Source organism: Ornithodoros turicata, chromosome 9 (genome assembly GCF_037126465.1).
Source record: "Ornithodoros turicata isolate Travis chromosome 9, ASM3712646v1, whole genome shotgun sequence".
NCBI classification, from domain to species: Eukaryota; Metazoa; Arthropoda; class Arachnida; order Ixodida; family Argasidae; genus Ornithodoros; species Ornithodoros turicata.
The window spans coordinates 6,717,852-6,740,299 of NC_088209.1; the positions used below are offsets into that span (position 1 = coordinate 6,717,852).

Sequence of the window (22,448 nt, forward strand, 5' to 3'; positions counted from 1 at the left end):
CCAGCGTACATACCGAGACCAGTAGGGGGCGCTTTGCTCAATGAAGTGTCGCTGCATGCCCCGGGGGGTCGGATGCGCTGAGCAGCTTCTCAACCTGTGGTTTCACTCCAGGACGTCACCGATAGAACTGACGCGCCAGCGCGTTGTAGCAAGGTCAGATCGTCGCTGTCCATGGCCGCCACGTAACTAGAATCAGTATTCGGAGCCAGCATTCTCGCAAACATTTTAGAAGAAATACGGTGCCTTATTAAATAACTATTGAATGTGCAGCCTTCTTGGGGTGGTCTTCCTGAATCGCATTGTCCCTGTCTCAGTGGTGATGGTTGGTCCGGACATTTGGTGTCGGCCACTTGCTTGTTCTATGATATCTCTAGTTTTGTCCCTTCGTTTAAAGGTAGCTCAGAGTTGAATTTTCATTCATCACATCACCGCTAGGAAAGGGGTAGAGTATCGCCCTGACGATGCAAGTTCCCACTCATCATCTCAGAAGAAAGTTGTTGTTGTCAGATGTACGATCGCCGTGTCTGTCCCTGCGAGAATGAGAGAGAGGGCAGAGACGGAGTCGGCGTGTCGTCTGGGAGAGTGTATTCATGTGAAGAGGTGACAGTGTTTCGCAAGGACGCAACGCAATGAGACAGAGCCTGCTGAATATGCACCTATACAGAAAAAAACGTAGTCTGGAAGGCTGCGTAACGTAACCGCTTGCAGCTGTTACCACATCACCCAGGTGCAATAGTTTCCAGTGACACGCGTAAAGGCACGAGAGAAGCAGCTACTTCCAGGGAGACCCCCAGAGATGTGCGACCACGTAATAACACTGATGGGACGCCGCACACGTCCTGCAAAACTGCTTTGTAATGCTCATTTGCCCCCTTTTGATCTCACTTTTATCCCTGCGTGACGCGCGTTATCATTTCCATTCAGCCTCGCAGTGTGAACTGGAGCTAGCTGTGCCGAGAGAAAGCCTTATTGCGGATGGTAATTTGCGCCTTGGGAGCCGTTCTACACGCAACGCTTATATTATGATGTAGAACACCAATGTTTCCCATAGTTTTTCGTGATGCGGGAACGCTGAAGAGGAATAAGGCCTACTGCAATGCGCGATGCTGTGGTGATCACGAGGAAGAGACTCATGGGGTCGTTCGCAAGAACATGCTGATGACGATGGCTGTCTCGTTTAAAGTTTTTGCGCTACCGTGTGTTGAATGTGGAAGGCAGTGATTTTCAACGGTTTGAATGAATGGGGCAAATAGACCCGCATCGTTATGAGGACATACCTTTATTTTATCTGCGAGGGGATGATTTGATGTGATTTGGCTTGAAGGGGAAATGAAGTTGTTGACTGGTGTGAGTCCAGCGACTCTACATCACATGCACCAGTTACATTGGTGAAAAACTCGTGGAAAGGTGGGTGGAAGCAGGCATTTCAAGTGCTACTGTGTGAAAGCTCGACCCAGCAGTGTGTCTGGCAACATCTCGATGCGGCTGCTGCGTTGAAAGACGTGCAAACCAACGATCTGCGATTCTACTACGTATATATTACACGTTATAGTGACTGTACTAAATCTAAGATTAGATCTAGATTAGCCCTCGTATTCTCGTGCCACTATCAGGGATACTTACACTCTTAAAACATGTGGTGGGTGGTGGAGGCGCTCAATGGTCAACTACGGCAAGACTTCCACCTGCGATAGCCGTGACGCGTGCGCGTGACGGCTATCGCAGGTGGAAATCTTGCGTCCTGGGCCGACTTCACAGGGAACTGTGCCGTCATTTGTCCTAAAGCGTCTGAGGAAAACCCAGAGAAAACATGAAGACCAAATAGCACGTTCCTAGTTAGCCATCATCCCGAATGACATCATCCTGCCCCCTTGATTCGCTAAAAGTAGAAGGCGTACGCCTTTTTGTAACCCTTATGTATTTATGTCAGTTATCGCAAAAAGGCGTACGTCCCGCGCTTTCCAAGGGTGATAATGGTATCATTCTGTGCAGTTGTCGGCCTTCACCGTGCTTTGTGGTGAAGTTCTGTTTTAAGAGTGTAGAGCACAATTCACCATCGAAGGGTCGTCGCTTATTCTTGCAGCCACGCAGCCGTCTTCGTTGAACAATCAGCTGACTTCCCTCGCTTAGCCTAACGAAGTATCCTACAAACAGAACAATAACGTCGCCACAGTCGTCCACTATGTTTGGAGTTTATCCGGCACACTGAAGACCCCGCTACGGAATGTGGACCATTGCGCTCTTGATTGAGGGGAAGGGCAAGAGTATGCGCTGTGACAGAGTGCGCTTGGAGAGTAAAAGAGATGTCTCCTCGAAGCGTACTCAGGCTCTAAGGATCGAGCGGTCCGAGCGATCGAGCGATCCAATCGGGTTGCTCGACCACCACGGATCTTGTTAATCTTTTCTTTTTCTTACTGGTTAACACCGTAGAGAAACCATCGCCCACAAAACATTCTCGCCGAATTTTGAGGCATTTTCACATTAGGTGGCGGTAAACATCTGGAGTTATTGTAAAAGTGAGGTGCCTTAGAAGGCTTCTTCTGGAAAACGAAGAGTGTTAACTCGGAGTGTTAACTGTTAAGTGAACTCGGAAGGGTGTTCAGGTTTGTAAACGTCAGAGTGGCGATAGAGGATCGCTCTTAAATTTTGTTTGAAGAAACTCTCTTCTTGGTGTGTCTTTCGTACCATACTATAGGCCAAGAAATCCACGTTTCCGCGGTATATTTTCTATCTTTTTCTGGATGACTGCCTGCCCATAGGGACATAAAATTCGGTAGACATGGAGCTGGTCACTTGCTAAACACCTGAAAAAGAAAAGAATTGTTCCCCAGGATATAAAGGAAAGCGAATAAAGGATCGTAAATTATGCAGAATTTGAGAAATTAGCTAGATTGCTAGCCGAAAAACTTTATGTGGACAACGCGATACGGGCATTCTGTCAACACTAACATGATGGCGAATGCGTCTACGTGAACATATAAAAAATTGTGCGGGTATTTTTTTGTTTTTTACCAATGATTTTTTAAAATTGGGTAGCATTTGAGGCGTAACTTTTCCGTTCCACAGGCCGATTTATGGCACCTATAGCATGACAACGTTTAACAAATCAATATTACATCTCGTACATCGTTTTAAGGTGTGCCACAGACTTCCTGGAGGTCAATTTCAGTACATGGTGGCAACAAATAAACGCGACAGATACCAGCGGCGTAATCCAGTTAGTACTGCACCCCGACTCACCCCGATATGAGGAAGCTGCATGACATTTTCGACATTTTCCATTATATATATATAAACTTGTGCTTTCACGAAGATGTTTTTGGGGTTCCAGCGACATGGAACTTCTTCGGGACCTCGCACGGAGAACGACCGTGTGAAGAGATTGGAGGCGCGGTGAAGCGACTTGCAGTAAACGCTGGCCTTCAGAGACCATTCTAACAGTAAACTTTAACTCGTCAGGACCTTTTCTTGTGGGCTGAAGAATTCCTACAAAACATAATGCCAATGTCATCCCATTCTACTGATGTGTCATGGGAGCAGATTGCGTTGAAAGCACGATACGAAATGGCCAAAGCTCTTCCAGGCACACATAGTCACTTTTCACGAGAAAGGTGAATATCCGTGTGACGTCACTGTGTACACCAGCCGAGGTGCACAACGTCAGGTACAAGTGAAGGAACGTTAGGGAGTTTCATCGCATCCGATGAAACTCCCACATCAATATCATGAAATGAAGTTAAAGAATAGAAGAAAATACAATACACCAAGTTGCCAGTTTTACATGTGTGATGTCTTGTACCCTATGTACATAACGGTCATACGTGCTGAATAGTGGGTTGTTTGGACCAATGTGGGCACATGTCACACAGTGAAGTTTCAAACACAGAAACGTACCGCGTTGATCAACGGGACGGTGGAGACTCCTATGAACGAGGATGGTGCGTATATATGGGGGGCGTCTATAGGACATGGTGATGGGAGACGACAAATGACACGACTGGGAGAGCTGATTAACGCCTTTTCTGATTTCGTAAAGGCGGAATAGTAGGGTGGATGTGGACCGTCAGAAGTGGAATGGAGTGCGGCGTTACGGGGAATAGCAATGGCCCGTGCGGAAGCTTTTTTTAACAGTTGGGGGGAGGTACCCCCCCCCTTTTTTGTGAGGAAAAACCTGTCATTCTAGGAGGTTGAGCGAAGCAGTTCGAATCGACACTATACAGATTCGTCACGGACGTAGGAACTGAGAAAATGGGATTGAGTAGTCTATAGGGATGATACCAGCTGCGGTGTGAGCAACCTGAGACAATCGAATATACCCTTTTAAAACGTCGCGCGTACAAGACTACGCCAGAAGACTAACTTGCGCACTCCAGGACTGGCACTTTGCGAATATCCAATACTCCGGATGTCCTTATGCTGACCGATCTACGAAAGCTCGCAACGTTGTGCGCGCTTTCTCCGGGAAACCGGCTTGCTCAAGGACCTCCGAAACGAATCCGCCATCCACAGAGCACATCGCACTCATTGATCTTGTACCTCCGTCCCTTCTCGCGTTCACCCATTATCCCTTTCTGGCTATACTCGCGACCGGATGCTCACTGGCGTGCGGTCAACAACGGCGAGCCAATGGGCGCGTTAGGTTCGTGCTCCGGGAACATTCCCTCTTTCAGGGGATCACTTAACACCTCCAAAGTGACTTCCGGTGCACGTTCCCGGGTGCACCCTGCGCGCCCCTACTTCGGAGCCGGAGAACGCTGGGGACGAGCGGGGCCAGTTCCGGAACGTGACGCATGTTCCGGTGTACTGCCGTACTGCCTTTCAAAATGGCGCAACCGTTGCAACCGCCCACGCTGTTTGTGTTTCCCGAGTCATCCGATATCGGCGGTAAATAGTGATACGATTACAGAGAAGTGATATGGTTTTACTAAATTGCCCGAATGGTTTATTTCGTAGGAACATCAGGGTACGCACTAGCGTCTGTTGAGCGCGAAGGTACGTGAAGTGCGAATTGTGGGGGTTCGAGTTTCTGTTGAAGTCTAATTCGTTTTGTTGACAGATGGATCAGTGGTACTGCTCCACAACAGCAGCAGGAGTACGGGTATGTAGAAAATGCAATCGGATGTTTTCTACCTAGTCTTGCGATAACGAAATTACATTACACTGCAGGGGCGGCCACACCAGCAGGAACTAGCTTGCGTGAGTAGGAATGTAGGAGTCTTTCTTGTAGAGTAACCAAAGTAACACTTCATTTCTTTCGCGTGGCAGTTCGTCCCATCAGCGAAAGACTGACAGATGTAGGTGAGTGAAATTTCTTGTTGGTACATAGAGGACTCGACCAGCCGTTCCAAGTAAAAAGAAAAAATAGTATTCTTCCATACGTCATTGAACTCTGTTCCTCGACTCTTAGGTCTGCAAAACAGCTTCAGAGCCTCACAATGCGCTGGGCAAACGCTGCCTACAAGTGCATGTATGTGCTTTGCATTGATCATTATTTTGCTACGCAGCTACACTGCAGCATTTTTGTTTTAGGTTTCTCATCAACGACGGCGTGGAGCCTCTTGGCACAGCCAGAAGCCCAAGGTACGCAGTGCACATTGAATTGATTTAAACAGTATAGAATAAATACCATTGCACCATTATGATTTTCATGCATAACAGTCTACATTTATTTCTGTTGCAGTTAGCGCACGTATGGTATACGTGCCTTATTGAAGTAAGCTGAGTCGTGGTCTGACGCATTTAAAGTCAGCTTTACCTCACCTTTATGTCATCTTTACTTCACAGCACACGGTGAAGAAGGAGCTAACACTAACCATGGTGAGTGGATTCATTGCTAAATGGAAGAAGCTTTGGGTAATGAGTTTAATTGGTCACATAGAGCATCTATCTGGTGAAGAAGGCCCAGGGTGGACACCGCGAAGCACTCTCCTCCTAATCTCACTTTACGGAAAATTTAAAGATGATTTTGATGACAGACGTCAGAAGAAGAAGCATGTTTGGAGAAAGTTGGCTGATGCATTCAAGCAGCACGGCACTACAAAGTCAGCAGAAGAGCTGGAAGAAAAATTCAAAGGTCTAAAACGAACCTACACAAAACATAAATCAAACCGGAGAGCAACAGGGAGAGGGCGAAAGGAGTGGATTTTTTTTCAAGCCATGGACGATATTCTGCGAAATACTGCAGCATACACAGCCCCCGTGGTAGTGTCAGGGGGAACGGAGGCAGTACAACGAGAAGTTGGAACAGAGGAAGAGCCAGCCCAAAGCAGTGATGTGGAACACCAGCAGTTCATGCCGGAGCCCAGCACATCACAACAAGAGACAGCAGCAGGTGCCTCACAAGTACGGAGACCGCGGCGTAATGCAACACTCCTGAATGACATTTTGAAAAAAATTGATGAATGGAAGGCAGAGGATAGGGAAAGATACAGGCAACTGCTAAAGTTACAACGCCAGAAGCTTCGCCTTCTCAAAGAACTAGTTCAACATGTTCGTGCTGGTGCCACACAGTGACGTAACCTTAACGTAGGTGTAGTCAACTAGTAAGTTGCAGCAGACTCTCGTTAATACAAACTGATAATTGAAACACTTGGTTAATTGAAGTTAATCTAAATTTTTTTTTTAAATATGGAAGTCGTTCAAAAAAGCCAAACAGTGGCAGGATTTGAACCACGCATGTCTTGACTGCCAATCAAGAGGTGCATGGTTCAAATCCTGCCGCTGTCTGGCTTTTTCGATGACTTCCATATTTGAACTGTTCATGTTCTAAGGCGTTGAGGCTAGTGTTGTGTTTGTCTGTTTGTGTGTTCCAGCCTCAGAACAGTTATTTTCCACTGATTTTTTTATTTGGCCTGCTATACGGGGTGTTGACTTTACCAGGAACCGCATTTTTATTACACAGCTTTGAAAGCTACTTAGATGCAGATTTCGCGGGTGGGTTATATAGTCTAGTGGACAACTCATGAGGGATATTTTGTAATGTAGTAGTAAGTTTTTTGTGACTAATTTGCATAAGTATTCCAGATACAAGAAGGAACGTTTTAGTTATGGCTGCTGTCCTTGTTACAGCACTAGTATGCCTCTGTGACATAATTTTCTCTTGTAGCATATCACGGACGAGGACACCAGCAACTTGGTGTCAGGGTACAAGTTGCTTAAACAGTGTTTTCCGCGAGGGATGTTAAATACGGGATGCCGTGTGTTGAGATTTCAGTGCACGTTAAGAACCTCCAGGACGGAAAAATTAATGAACAAACCGACCAAAGTGGCGTCGCTCCGGATCATAGTCGTCTTGCAATGCAAAGTCACAAAATATTGAAATCTTCTAGCATATATTTGCACGAGTGTTTGAATTAATGAGAGTCTGCTGCTTAGTTTCCTAGTTGGGACTTTTCGAAAGGGCTTTCCTAAAGTGGTTGTTTTGTGACTGACAAAGCGTGTGAGCAACGCAGCATGTGCGAGGATAGCAGTTTATAAATATAACGACTTTATTAACTAGCACAACATGCATACACTGAAGAGAGTTGAAATGTATTCAGTCTTTACACACAGTTGTGTGTTCTCACATTGTCCGTGCTGACTTTTCTACCGATGCTTGTCATTGTTCATTTTTTTCATGTTCATTGTTCATTTGTCATTTTTTTCGTTGCACTATTTTGTAACATGTTCACAACACTCCTGAGGATGTTCCTGTAGCACGGATAGAAAAGTTATTGGAGTTTTTTTTAAAGTAAACATAAACTGCCCCATGAGAGTTGCACGTGGTTTGTGGAAGTTCCAAGATAACGGTTGTGATATAGCTGTGATACATTCATTTAAGTATACCTGCTTTTTCTTATCTATTTTTTTATAGTGCAATGCACATTCACAGTGTGATGTATTTGAGTAATTGTTGGTAGCTCAAACAAATAAATTTACAGTGCCATGTTTGTCTTGCACTTTGTATTGTGACAGCTAACACCCTATCTTTCTTAACAGATCATGTCCATAATTCGCTGACGTTTTTCCTGGCCACTGCTGTCCTCGTCATTGCTATCTGAGGGGGCCTGGTGCCTGCCCTCTGGCTCATAATCCTGACTATCATTATCACATTCATTAACCAAGATGAAGTTGTGGAGAAAGCATGCTGACATCACAAACTTCAAAATGAGGTCTTGGCGGCTCATGTCCAGATGTTTTAGTACACGAAATTTACCTTTCAACCTGCCAAAAGCACGTTCAATAACGCTGCGTGCCCTGCTTAACTTTGTGTTGAAGGTCTGCTGCCTACTTGAGAGATGCCCGTTGTCTTTGAAAGGTCTCATCAAATATGTTCGCAGTGGGTAAGCAGAATCTCCAAGCACATGCATCTCTCCTGGTAGCTCTTTGAGCAATTCCTCGAGACCAGAGTTGGTGTACACTCTAGCGTCGTGCATCCTCCCAGGGGACCCAATGTACACGTGCGTGAAAATTAGGTTTGCGTCACAGCATCCTTGGAGGATCACCGAATGAAAGTCTTTCCTATTGTAGTATGCACTCTGCTCAACAACAGGGGCCTTAATGGCAATATGGCACCCATCAACGGCACCAATTGTACCGGGAAATCCCCATTTTTGTTGAAATTCCGAAGAGACCAGGGCAAGGTTTGTTGGCCACGAAATCCGTTGTGTACCTATCTTGCTCCACACTGTTACCATTTCTTGAACGATGTAGAACACCAGGCCTCTGTTGCAACCAAAGAGGTTTCCTACTTCCCTATATGACTCTTCATTCCCGAGGATCCACAGCGCCATCAAAATCTTTGTCATAAGTGGTATTTTGTATGATGATGAGCTTTTCATTTGTGCAGCTGTTTCTTTGGAAAGCATCTGAAAATATGCTACCTTCCTAAACATCTAGTGTAAATACAAGACTTGGGACATTTTATTCCATTCAACACCACTGCTATTTCTGGTGTAACTGCTGGCTGTTACGTACCTCAACTGTGGCTCTTGTCATACGAAAATGCTGACTGAACTGGTCGTCTGTAAAACGTGGAACTGTCATGGATACGAACGTTTCAACTCCGTTTGTTACTGGCACCTCGTACTCCGTATCCGCCCCGCCTAGAATGTTTACAGTAACATAGGTGAGATAAATCCAAGACAGGCACGAATGCCAAAACCCCACCCGCTCGTTCACCTTTGGTGATAATATCCTGGGCATGCTGCACCATGACAGTGAGCATGTCAATTTTTTGACGAGAGTGGCTCAAGTAATCATCGAGATCGTCGTCGTCAAGTAACATTGCAATTGCGGTTTCAATTATCCCGCCCTCCGCCATGTTTACTTAAAAGCAGACGACAGAAGAAAGCTCGATAGGTGGCGCGCGCTCAGTAGCTCTGGCGCTCGGCTTCCGGATAGCCTCACAAACACCATTAAGTAGAGACACCAAGGGTACGTTCCCTTTAAAACCCGGGTTATGGCGCTCGGGAGCCTGCTTAACGCGCCCAATTTCGACATTACCCCCGTCATTATTACCGTCATGTCCAGCGACCTCACCTACTGGGGCGACAGCGGCGTGTCCACAACGTTTGAAGAACAGGCCTGTAACGTGTCTGTCTCTATTTGGACATGGGTTGATGACACCATGCATAGGTAAAAGACGTGACGGTGAGAAGTGACACGTACCCACAGCTAGTGATGTCACGAACCTGGCAAGTTTCGAGTTCGCAAAAGTTCGAAACTTTCGAACTTCTCAGAAAAATTCGCGAAAGTTCGCAAAAGTTCGACTTCACTGCGCATGCTCTGGCGTGACCTGCCCGGAAACATAAACAGTCTAACGTACGCCACTCGAGGCTTAATTAGGCTTACTCACGTCAGACAATATGTCCTCCTGTACGGTATGTTCGATAAATCAGTTAGCTTTCCTTCGATTTGTACTTTTCTAGCAACAGAAACTTACTTGCGCCTACCACGGTACCACCTAGCATTCCTACACACACCTCCGCAGAGTAAATAGACAGTCGGTAAGAAAAACAAAGCACGCAAGGGAAACGGCGCAAAACTGTTAGCAGTTAAATCGTAAATGTACAAACTACGTTTACCACGAAGCCCGAACACTAGTGGGCTCTGGCCTGGGGACGACTTTCGTCGCTTACCTGTCATCCAAGGCCCCACGAAAAAAATCAGCTAAATCCAGCTGCGAACTTTTGCGAACCTTTGCGAAACTGACAAGAAATTCGAAGGCTCATCGAAACTTGCGAACCACCAGGTTCGCAGTCGAATCGCGGGTTCGCAAAAAGTTCGTGACATCACTACCCACAACGATGATTCGAGCAGAGCCGAAACCTAGTCAGATGATGTAATCACCTATCAACACTTAGGAGCTGTGTGTGTTAAGGGGGGGGGGGGGTGACATCAAGCCAGGTGGCAGTCTGTTCGCAAAACCATAGAGATACTTCATGTAGCTCGTTGCATAACAGCAGGCGACGAGCACGTAGGTATTGTTCCTGTAGGTGCTTAGAATTGCCAATGTTACCTGCCATTTCCTTCCAACATGCGTCCCACAGAAGTGTTTCCAGAAAGCCCTCCAAGCAAGATTCAAGTTTCTTAAGATTCCACAAGTTTCATGTTGCCGGCGGTGCGACAGTCAGGAACGGAGATACAGTGATCAAAATCGAGACGTCCGCGGATAATTTAGTCCCCGACTTCCTCAACTTCCACCGTACATATAGCCATCGCGTAATTGTCGACTTTTGTGGGATGTCGAGAGCATGCTGCACATGAACACGAACATGCTGGCCTTGCAAGAAAGGAAGTTATTTAAAAGCCGCTTGTCGCCCAGAAATTTGTGAGTCATTGTAATGCTTTTGGTCACACAATGGCATGCCAGCGACCCTGTCACAGGTGTGGTGCTGCTCATGCCACCACATACTGCACACGACTGAAGACCATGTTCTCTATCGTTATGTTGGGAAGTTGAATAATCCCCATTCCTAGTTATTAACTCTCCAGGTCCACCTGCACTAATGTTAGAACAAATGATGCGTGCTGAAGATGGCAGAAATGTCGCCTTCATTGGACCTATAGTATCACAAGAGTTTCCAGCACCCCTCTTTCTGCCGATAGGAGTGAATACTCTTCAGGGGGCATTTACATGGGGTCATGTATCCCATCATGGTGGCAATAAAGGATGATTCCGATGTATCTAGCACAGGTTGCTACGAGCCTCCCACAACACAGTTTGATCACAGCACAGAGCCTGAAGTGGGACAATTCGCTCAAACGCTCCGCCTCGTCGTCATCACCTGATCTGTCAGGTACAGTCGTGACATTGCGCGGTACTATGAGACCGACAACGGCAAGATGCTACCACCATGATTTATGCTGACAGAATGCCTTCTTCCTTAGAACATCATACCAACACCACAGAATGTTGGAGGTGCATTGGCATCTAATGTGGTTACGCGCATCAACTGCATTCAGCCCGTTGATGGGAATACTTCAGGACTACTCAATGGAAGCCCAGGAAAGACCACGTGCGACCGGGATGACAAAAACGCACACTTTCTTTGAGTGCTCTTTAGTGTCGTGCTGCCTGTGCTAACACTCGATCGTCACGGACTGATTTTCCATGCTTCGAGCAGCAGCCCAGCATCGTAAAACTATACCTTCCGGTGGAGCGACCAGCGATTGCCCACTCTCTCCGTTTTGGATCCTTATGACCGATTTCTGGCGTTTAATGTTGTCCGTTTCTTTGACGTTCTTCTGCTCGTCTCACAAGGCTTCAGCGTTCATGCGTAACGTTCTCGCCAATGTACAGTGCTAGAGAAAACTTTACTGAAACACGCTCCGGCGCATTCCTTCCTCTGAGCGACACTCTAGCAGCGAATGGAATGGTACCTTACGGATTTGTAAACAGGTGACTGTATGGGCTACCTATAGGCACATGTCTGTAAGTCGGTAGGCTCCCATTCGCTGTTAGCGTGTCACTGCATTAATGCGCGTTAACTGTTAATGTGCCGGAGCGTGTTCAGTAAACTTTTGTTCAGCACTGTACGCGATGGAATGACGGATGATTCTAAAAGCCATGCATTTCCATGCGCGATATCAGTTGTGTGCTCGACGGCAAGCGAAGGGCGCAGAGGAGCTGCCATACGTAATGTGACCAGACGTCCCGCTTGTGCGGTCGGGGTCCCCCCGTCCGACCAGCCTGCTTGGGGATGATGTTTTGTCCCGCCTGTGACCTCAGACTAAAACGATCCCCGAAAGAAAAAAAAAGAGAGAAACATCTCCCACGTTATACCCTCTTCCGGCACACATCTTTCCACGATTAAGCCAATGGAATATTGTGATGGAGTCGCTGATAAGTCGTCCCTATGACAGTACTTTGTGGATTTCGCTTATCAAGCTGCCTCCGTGGGAGGGAAATAGTCTCGATATAGTGATCAACCATCGCGACGCTGATGGTGATGACGAAATGGAAGCTCAGCGGGGCGTGATTTTTCCTTTGATATCCGTACAAGTATGAAGACACAGTAAGCAGGTGTCTAATTATGCGAGCACGGCATTACGAAAATTGTAAACGAACCTCCATGCCGCAAATGAAATACAAAAGACAAAATACAATTGACCTCAAGAATACAGATTCGAGCCCGGGACTCGCGCATATCTATTGCATTGGTCTCGTTGGTGTTCCGGTAGACACACTTCAAAAGTTACTAACACAAACAATAAATAAACCAAAAATAATACCAACTAAACTACAGGGAAACATAATAGCAGTGAAAATTGGCGAAGTGAGATGTATTTGATCTGCTGCTCCCCCCCCCCCCCACCCCCTCTGTAATTCCTGTCAAAAGTGACGCCTTCTTGAAAACTGCGCACGAACCAACAACTGGTGCTCGACGTTGTCCCACGAAGCCTGGTATCACTCAAAAAACAGTAACTTCTTCGCATTACGCGCTCGTAAGTCGTAACCATCCGCGTTTGGCAATGACATCGTTCTCTCTTCTTATTTGTTGAAAATGGGAGGCCCTCTAGTGGCAATTTGAATATGGGTTAATTTCCGCAAGAACAAAACATGTGGATGCCCACGACGCTCCTCAAGTCACAAGTGATAATCCGTATCATTCGGCGGTCACCATTATTTGGTTTGTATCAGTTGGATGCCATCGATATCCTTGGTTCATGAAGGTCACGTGGTCTTTCCTAAGAGCCACAAGGTATTTGCGTAGAATAGGCTAGAAACTCTGGAATTATCTGAAGCGTAATACAATGTATTCCTCCCTTCATTAAATAATTGATATGTCACGTTGCTTGCTATTACAACACCAGTCACAATGAGAAAGAGGCTCTAGTGGTTACTAGCTACTGTTCTTTTTTACTAGCAAGTGCCACTAAGGACATGCCACTGTGAGGTACTACCGATTTCTCTCTCTCTCTCTCTCTCTTACATAAACACACAGACACGCACAGATACACACAAAGTGACCTTGGTTGCGAACGACAGCGCGATCAATAAAAGCCCATCAGTGAAGATACCACAGGGAAGCGTCAGTACAAAGCAAACAACGATGTGTACACTTCGTGACAGCGGTGGGGGTAGCTTTTTGAGTCACGCAATGCTATAATAAACCGAGCTGTTTGTAGATATACGCGTACGTATATTTATTTATTGGCTCAACAGGATATGGAGGAGCGTTGTCTAGCGAGGTCATTCTTTCCTCCTCTGCCCAGGGCTGGGCACGATACTTAAAAAAAAGTATATTTGATACCGATACTCGATACCCTCAAAAATTGTATTTCCGATACCGATACAAGATACAGAACCGAAATTGATTTTCGATACAGATACTCGATACTGTATCGTCGATACTTCGATACATCACTGAAATCCCGAATATAATAAAGCTGGTAATATGATTAGGGAATTTATCCGTTATTTCTGGACCCTTTAGTGTATTTTTATAGCGCACTCTTTCTGAAAGGACTTAAACGTATCCGACCGCACGGATTTAATGAAGCTGCACTGTCTGAGCAGCTAGCCTTGTTAGAACTTTAGATTGGACTGAAGCCATGGGTACGTTGAAACGATCGCTTCCATAAGCAGCCTCGCAAAAACAATTCTTTGAGATCATGTTCTTCATGCGTACCGGTCTGTGAGCACTTGACTATACAGATGGCACACCGGAGTTCGTCAGCCGTAGCTAATACTTGACTTTCGTAGTTGGACGTTGTGAATTGCGAGCTGTAGAACGAGTTGCAGTGTTCAAGATAAGCGGGTGGCTATTCTTTCGGCATGACAGACGTGGAATCCGCATTTCACGTTAAGTGGACAAGCTCTTGCGCACTGAGCAGGGGGATATCGGGCAGCACAGCTTCAGAAGCAGTGAGGTTGGTCGTCTGTAGTCCCCCAGTCAGACGGCATGCTCGAAGGACTTCGTGGAATTTTCATTTGCAAAAAATGACCTCTCGGAGCCGTGTCAGACGGCAGCTCAAAGGACCTTTCTAAGAAATGACTATCAACGCGAAAGGAGGCCCCCAACGACATTTGAGGTGCAGAAAGGAGCAATCTCGACAACAGTGTTATGCCACTGTACCCTCGCTACCTTCGCAGCTGAATGTAGGAAAACCTACAAAATGCGGATAATGGAGTGAAACTGTGTAAACGTATTTAGATATCCTATTTAGAGAAGTGCATATGACTTCTGCATCTTGATTTGTGGCGCACAGACCAACTTCAAATTTCCACAGCAGACAGGGAAAACGAAACCGAAAAAGGGAGCCGGTGAGAGCAGTCAGTTGAGGAGCACTCCTTTCCCGCCTGTCTGGCAGGCGCCCCCAAACGAAGGTCATTTGAGAGGCCGAAGGCGATTTCTCGCAATTGACATTTGAAATGCTGTCTGACTAGGGTATAAGTCCGCTATGAATGATGCCGAGCGTTTTCGGTGCGCCTGCCGTAGAAACAGACGGAAGATATTTTTCTGGAACCTACATCAGTCCTTTCATGTTCAACAGTTGCCGCCTGCGTCGATCCCGTCGTATGAATGTGTGTATGAGTGAGCAAAAATGTAAGAGTGAAAGGATGATGAGTGAGAGAGAGTGGCTGGTTTGTCCCTTCAGATGACGCACCCTTGGAAGTCGATGAGAAGGCGTGTTAGCTTTGCTGAATTGGTAGAGCCCCGGACCGGTAATCCAGAAGATGTGGGTTCGAGTCCTACAGCTGGCTAACCTTTTCAGTGACTTTCATCTTTTATCGTTATTTTCTTAGGCAAATGGAGGCTTTGTATGTATTTGTCCCTTTTATGTTGTTCCAGCCTCAGAATATCAGTTCTTTCATGTCCGCGAAAAAAGCTTTGGCGATGTCTAGGCCGGCCATAATGTCGGCGTGAACGCAAGCATTGCTGTCACAGGCTGGTCACAGGTTATGTACGGCTCAGTTCGACTCTGCTGTGGGAGCCGCCATATTGGCAGGCAAACGATTTTTACAGTACCGAGTACCGCGCGTCCTTTTTTTTTTTTTTTTTTTTGCTTTTTCATTTGTCAGACGTCAGTTTCTTGGGAAGAGGGAGAGAGAAGTGTGGAAGAATAATAACATTGGCCGTTCCGGTTCTTCCCAGAACACTTGGTGGATGTGAAATGTTCTCGCTAATCATCCTCTCGAGATGTTGGGAACGTTGAGACTCAAAAGTTTGCACCAGCACGTATGTCTTTCATTCAGCGTGCTGCCCAGAGGGGGGACGTAAGTTTGAACACGGGAGTTCTGGCACCCTCACTGGTGAGGTGCTCGCTCAGATATGAGGTAGAGAGGCCACGTGCGCGCGCAAGTCGACATGATGTCCACGGGGACATCATTGCTAGTTATGCCTTTGCTAGAAATACCCATTTTACTAGCTTGCACTCAGCATCACCGGCACGTGCACTTCTCGTGTTGTGTGTTAGGAACTCGAGGTTGGTCTTCAGTCCTAGGAGTTTTGTGTTGAAGGGCATATCCCGCACGTATTCACATTCTTTGGCTGAGAACACAGATTTGGTGACTTGGGTAAATGAGCCTACAGCGTTGGCAATCTCAGTGCCATCATCTCAAGCTCAAGCCATCTCAGTACTGGTTCATTCGTTCGCCACTCTAACATCGGACCACGGAATGTAACGGGTAGCTCTGCCTTTCATGGTCTCTCTTCCTCTTCTTCTTTCCTTTTTTTTTTTTTCAATGCATCGTGAAGATGAAGACCTGTTAGTGCCGTTGCAAGCTTTGTTTGTCCAAGTATATTGTTTGAAACAAATTATTTAACCTGTTAATTACATGCTTTCTGGGAAATCCAAGATGCAGAACTGAGGCCATTCATTTTCCAAATCCACAGTCCTTATTAAACGCCCTAAGAAGCGAACGTACTTTGACGACGTATAAATTGCAAGTGAGACGAAACCAGAAGTACACGCTTTTCGAGCGCAGAAACGACGTGACCTTCGCCTTACCTGAGTCGGATAGCGGCCTATCTTGCCAACAGGTTAGCGCCTACTCCAATCAGCTCCATCGCTCCAAAGCACGCGGCCCTCTCACACGGATTAAATGTCGCTCTTCCTGCGCTCGAGTGGTGCGTAGTTCTGGTTTCGGTTTATTTGCATAGCGAAAGCATCTCGCAGAAAACATCTAATTAATAAGTTCATTAATGAATTTCAGGTAATTAGACGTTGAGTAGCTCCATACGCTGTCCTAGAGAATGTTCGCCTGGCAGGATAACCCATTTGCTGACACCGCATTTATTTTGCTCAGCTAGTGTTTTATAAAAAAATATCTAACGAATAAAAAAATCCCTGTACATGCAAGGAACGAACGCGACGCAAGGGCCGGAACACCAGGAAAACTGCGTTCTTTCTCTTCACCCATACTATAGCGGAGGTACATAGCTTTAAGAGACCTTGTATCGCCAACTTTACAACTTTTTACAAAAGCAAGCGCGACGTGTGGCACGCAAGGGATCATGGGAACTTGGAGCGCCTTAGAGCATTACGATACGGCGAGAGGCGGAGATAGAAGAAGAAAAAAAACAACAACAACATTCCCGGTGTGCGCAGCAGCAGCGTCAGCAAACCATAAGCGAAGCAGACGACAGAGCAGTGTCCCTCAAAGTTCCCATGCTGCTTTGCGCCGCGCGCATCTTTTTAAAATCGTCTATTTCCTTGAGCTTGCGAACGCTTCATGGTAAAGTTCGATTTTTGAATCGTTCAGGACTGCCCTAGGAAACATGATTGGCCTACAAGTGTATAAAAAAACAAAGAAAGATAAAATATTAGTATAGGGGTAAACACGCGGCCGGAAGTAATATTCTCGAAGCAGCCCCGATGAAAGCAAGTGAGTAAAATAGTAGCAGTTCGAAACAGAAGGCAAACTAAGGTGCCTTCAGGGCCTACGGACACGACTCGCCACAATATCGAAGAAGCGACGTCACCTCCTAACGCTCAACTTGGAATATATTTGACATCTTCTTCTCCGCAATAACTTATTCTCCATCTTTGCCCCAGCAACCGAACTCAAGCGCCGGACGCTCAGGAAAAAAAGGGCTCCACGCTCCCTTCCTTGGCCCAACGCCGTTCTCTGCCTTTTGAAAGCATTTCGCGTCGTTGACTCCCAACGGCTTCTTCCCCCTTCCTCTCCCGCGATCCGCCTATGGTATGAGGCTGTACCCCTGTTCAAAGCGTTTGTCGCTGTAGAGAAACTTGGCGCAGTGATATCTCCGGGCTCAATCAATAAATCTGCATCCATTCCCCTTTTTCTTTGAGGAACACTTCTCCGGCTGTCGGGGGTTGGATGGATGAGGAGAGCGGAGTCAACATGTCGGGACATCTGGCGTATGTGGTTCACGTTATCAATGATAACCGTGTCGTTATACCGTAGGTGTTTAGCGATACGTGATTCCTCGAGATGATCGTGTGTCAGCGTCGCGCTCAGATTACAAATACGTCACGGTTCTAACATGACTACGATAATTTCCGTGGCCAACTTTCCGTTTGATGTCTGTACTCTTTTTATAGTGTACTATTATGTTTTTTTTTCTATTATATGCTTTGCTTTTCGTGCCAGCCAGGCAATGTGACTAACATACTGATACTTGTTTTCACCGTCTTTGTGTTGCTGACATGCTTGTATCGTCCTACTCGCCACGTAGCGCTCTTATGAGCCCTTGGGGTACTTTAAATAAATAAATAAATAAATAAATCACACTTAAAATAACCAGGAAAGGTAGACCCTTACGCATAACATTGGGAAAATCAACCGTAACACCCGCGTGAGCTCGCATTTATTCAGTGTTGCCAACGTATTTTGTTCTGGTGACCGTCGGTTAGACGTGTTAATGGCGCTAAGCGCTGAGTCCTGTGAATCGAAATGAAGAGAGGGGAGCGCTGATTTCCCGGAGCAACGGCACGTCCCGCGTTGGAGCGAAGAATGGCCGTTGCAACGATCCTGATACAAATTATACGCGACAGCCAGGAACCGGACGTTCTTCCATATCCGAAGGGTTTAACTGGCTTAACTTACATTCAGAGTTGGGGTAAACACTTTTATTTCGTAATGCATCACCATTACTCATTACAGTTTCGTAAAGTAATGCATTACATTGCTCATTACTTTGATCAAGTAACGACATTACTTTGGCATAAAATTCTTCCAAAAGTCTCCAGTACAGTGATACGTGCTGTCTGAAGCGCGTACTGTAGGGAGACGAGATTAGTTTTTACTTCGTTGTTAGCGCGGCGAAGCAACTGTGGCACTGAGGGGCGTAGAGCCGTGGACAGATGGAGAGAGGACGGCAGGAAGGAGTTATGGACGGGGTTAGTATGCGTCCTGGGCAGACTTCAGGGGGACTGTGCCGACACCCGTCTGGAAAGTCTGCCGGAAGCCCCATGGAAAATCCCAGATAACACAGCCGGTGGGAGGATTCGAACCCGCGTAATCTCCCGGTCTCGGCGGATTAGTTATTGGTGATAGCATTATAGCTTCCGCAAAATCACTACGAATGAATGATAGCGTCAAGAGATGAGAGCAGCATGCATAATCTCAAGAGGACCCAATGATAAGATTAATTGCAGGGTGGAAGGAGTTGGCCGCCGTTTGGGACTCGTCCTCGTTCTTCGTAACCAGGTCGGCGACTATGGTGTCTGGAGGAAAGTATCTTGGGTAATTTCCTTGCTTTTACCAAGCACAATTCGTAACTGCTGGCTACACGTGCTGTAATGCAAACCAAGGAATGAGCTATGTCATTACGCATTACCATGCCAAAATATAATGGCATTATTTATCCATTTGCAACTCCACAAAATGTAATACGTTACCGTTGCTCACTTGTAATGCATCACTTTGTGACGCATTACTCCGCTATACTGGAATTAAAAATATCGAATTTACGCGGAGAACCATCGCCAAGGCAAGAGCCACCCTCTCCACATTTTTCTTTTCATATCTATTTCCAAGGCAAGAACTACCCCTGTCACACGGGCACTTTCGATCCGCATTGAGCCAATGCTAATCGAACTCAATGCGAATCCGGCGCTGCTACGCGGACACGTTCGAGCAGGATCCAACTCCGATCCTGCTTAACCCGATCCCGTTCGTTAAACGGGATTGAGATTCTCGAGACAGCTTGAAGAGCGCGATTGGCATCGTCGAACTCAGCGACTTTGTAGTGCTAAACAAAACATACATTAATTTGCGAATGTTCCTGTACAAGTCCATGTAATTTCACATTGACAATTTTAGTCTATAGGTATGGCGGGCGACTGCGTTTTCCAGTTTGTTTAATCTCGACCCCTCTCGACACCACGCCCCCGCAAAGGCTTAGTAAACACCACAATGCGGAAGCGGATGCGGTTGTTCTCGACTTTTTAGGAACATATTTGTCAATCCCAGCGTACTGCCTCGAGGTTGTTAGCGCCGCCTGTCCACAAGCCAACCTTTCAATACGCATCGAGTTGGACCGTGTAGCAGCATCGCGCACCCAACTCTCTGGAGAAACTGGATGCGGATCGGATTCAATCCGCATTGAAAGTGGCGTGTGACATAGGGATATTATCTATTTCGTTCTGCATTACCCAGCCACTCGAGGGCTCCTCCATTGTTCCGCGAACTAGTTAACGTCTTTCACTTCATTGTCTCATCAGTTATCTAATTTTTCACGTGTAATATGTTGAGTACTACATCTCAGCGGTGAAACCCCCCATGATCTTCATCATATATGGTTATTGGTCGATATCGTTGTTAAATATACGTAAAGCAGCGGAGGAGAGCGGTTTATCTGCCCAGCTGAGCGGCACCCACTCCAATTATCTCCACCGCTCCAAATCACGTGGCCCTCTGACGTGAAATGAGCGCTGTACTCCCCGCGTTCCCGGTCGTCGCGGTTTCGGTTTTGGCTCATTGGCATAGCGAAATTCGGAGATGGATATTTTAGCGCACGTGCGTGTTTCAGGATTTTTTAAACGTGGAAAGGTGTTCAACGAGGACAGTCTCTCAATCTGCTATCTCGCGTTTGCCCGAAATTCCCTAATTAAAAAAAAAATTAATGAATTTCAGGTAATTAGCCACCTGGTAGTTACATACTTTCTTCCAGAGGATGTCCGCCTGGCCGTAGAACTCAACTGCAAAAACAACATCTATGCTGTTCTCACAGCTTTTTAAATAAAAATTCTGGTCAGTTTTTAATGACGCATCCTGTATACCGGATGTTTTCCCAGTCTGGACAGAAATTGCCCAAAAATGCCTATCTGTACAGGACGAGATATTCCAAGGTTATAACTTATAATGCAAACGACGTTCCCCATCTCTATTTATTATACAGTCGACTTCGGTTTATCTGGACTCGACCGTTCCCAGTCAAAGTGTACGGATACTGGGGTATCCCGATAAGCAGTAGCGCCGCCAGGATTTTTTCGGGGGGGGGGGGGCGGCAGATTGTTTGGGGTCAATCATGACAAGGTCAGCAAGGTGCGTCAACTGTGCCAGCATCTACATTGTATTGGCTCAGGTACCTTACTTTTCTGGAAGGCGGGGGGGGGGGGGGGCAACGTTGACCTCGTGTGACGGCGCCCATGCGGATAAGTGAAACACGTATTTGCAGCTGTCCACGAGACCTGTATTTATTTCTTAATGCACACGAAACGGTCCACACTCGTTTGTGTGAGATTACTATGAGCACCAAGTTCTCCTATGCTCTTGGTTATGGAACTCACTTGGGAACATTATTCTTTTGCTAAAAAATAAGTAAATAAAAAGAAAGAAAGAAGAAACACAAAAGCAGTTCTGGATGGCATTTCGTACCTCTTGGAGTGTCGCCACACGCGCTCCTTCAGTGTCGTCATCTGATTCACGGCTGTCGTCATTGCAACCAACAATATAAACGACGTCTTCATCAGTAATGATGGCACGCGTTTCATGGTGCACGTCAACATCGAGGTATTTCGTATCTATTGTACTGTAAGTAAGAATCGAATGTAATGACTACTGGGGGAGCGGGGGCAGGAGCATATTAAGCATTGCAACTTGACACTATCTGGTGGATGTGTTTCTAGATATTCAGCAAGCTTTCATATTCGTACACATCGTGCACCTATACTGATTATGAAAAACAGAACACTACCACGGTGACTACTATCGTAGTACTTGGGTATGTAAGCACGTGAAAAATCCGTCAATCCCATATCAGGGGTGCTACATCGAGTGAAATGTACAACCCAGGCTGTCATAGGGCAGTCTGTCGTAGGACATCATCACTTCACAAAGCGTGTAACTTCTCAAAGACACGTTTGGTGGCGTGTTCCACGACCACTGATCAGTTACGACCTAACCAGAAACACCCTACACGTGCCTATTCAGTGTACACGGCTCAGCCTTGGCTCAAGAATATATCAGCTTCCACAGCGTATCAGTTTTGCTGTGCGTTGTGTGCAAGTGGGTTGCAAGAGAAACCATTCTGCTCTACGAGTCATTTCTACACGCGTCAGGCAACGAATGTTTACACTGTTTCTAGTAGCGCTGCTAGCAAGGTCTCTCACCGTGGAGAGATACCTCTTGCAGTTCACCTACCATTCCAAGGAAAATAAGGGAATTTCCCTTTCGTTTATCTCCCTTTTGTGTCGGAAGCAACTCATTTAGCGTTCTGTTCCGTAGAGTCGGACGCACGCACAACAAATGTATTAGTGTACACTGCATGAAATTCTTTCGTGCCTAAATACCCACAGTCCAGGTACGTCTAGTCGGCCTTGTAGCTGGATGCAACTGTTTGAAATAGAACATGGTTTTGCGGTTCTGGTTCTTCTGAGTGCCTTGCCTTTTTCGGGTTCATTTCCTTTGGATAGGGGGAATCGGGTGATATTAACACATTCGTATGCATTGCGTTTTTTTATTCTGCTGTTTCACATTCCTGCCTTCACTGACGAACAATGTATACTTCACGAATTATTACAGAAGCACCACGTGCTGTAACATCAAATGT

General features: G+C 46.3%; 3 protein-coding genes across 4 annotated transcripts in view; 2 read left to right on the forward strand and 1 right to left on the reverse strand.

Annotated features, from left to right (window-relative positions):
• Positions 1-22,448, forward strand: part of LOC135368078 (band 7 protein AGAP004871-like) — a 537,443-nt gene that overhangs the window by 41,243 nt on the left and 473,752 nt on the right. The window lies entirely within an intron of this gene.
• LOC135368077 (uncharacterized) lies at positions 4,631-7,907 on the forward strand. The gene is made up of 10 exons (XM_064601153.1): positions 4,631-4,884; positions 4,954-4,992; positions 5,057-5,098; positions 5,167-5,196; positions 5,266-5,298; positions 5,408-5,467; positions 5,530-5,580; positions 5,681-5,713; positions 5,785-5,817; positions 5,879-7,907. The coding sequence occupies exons 1-8, from the start codon at positions 4,791-4,793 to the stop codon at positions 5,710-5,712; spliced, it is 381 nt and encodes a 126-aa protein (XP_064457223.1). The 5' UTR covers positions 4,631-4,790; the 3' UTR covers position 5,713; positions 5,785-5,817; positions 5,879-7,907.
• Positions 7,918-9,242, reverse strand: LOC135368075 (putative nuclease HARBI1). Of its 2 annotated transcripts, none has more exons than XM_064601151.1 (3): positions 9,160-9,242; positions 8,956-9,083; positions 7,918-8,846 (listed from the first exon to the last, which is right to left on the reverse strand). In XM_064601151.1, exons 1-3 carry the CDS (start codon positions 9,203-9,205, stop codon positions 7,971-7,973), a joined length of 1,050 nt encoding a protein of 349 aa, XP_064457221.1. In that variant the 5' UTR covers positions 9,206-9,242; the 3' UTR covers positions 7,918-7,970. The 2 variants fall into 2 exon arrangements, with proteins under 2 accessions (XP_064457221.1, XP_064457222.1); XM_064601152.1 differs by having other exon boundaries at positions 9,148-9,184.

Bases quoted from the DNA above. Each gene is read 5' to 3' on its own strand.
- LOC135368077 (XM_064601153.1), top strand. From the start codon at position 4,791: ATGTTCCGGTGTACTGCCGTACTGCCTTTCAAAATGGCGCAACCGTTG. The intron at 5,099-5,166 runs GTATGTAGAAAA...ATTACACTGCAG, and splicing joins CAACAGCAGCAGGAGTACGG to GGGCGGCCACACCAGCAGGA. The intron at 5,299-5,407 runs GTGAGTGAAATT...CTCGACTCTTAG, and splicing joins CGAAAGACTGACAGATGTAG to GTCTGCAAAACAGCTTCAGA.
- LOC135368075 (XM_064601151.1), bottom strand. From the start codon at position 9,205: ATGCTCACTGTCATGGTGCAGCATGCCCAGGATATTATCACCAAAG. The intron at 9,084-9,159 runs GTGAACGAGCGG...TAAACATTCTAG, and splicing joins CCAGGATATTATCACCAAAG to GCGGGGCGGATACGGAGTAC. The intron at 8,847-8,955 runs GTACGTAACAGC...GCATATTTTCAG, and splicing joins TGACAAGAGCCACAGTTGAG to ATGCTTTCCAAAGAAACAGC.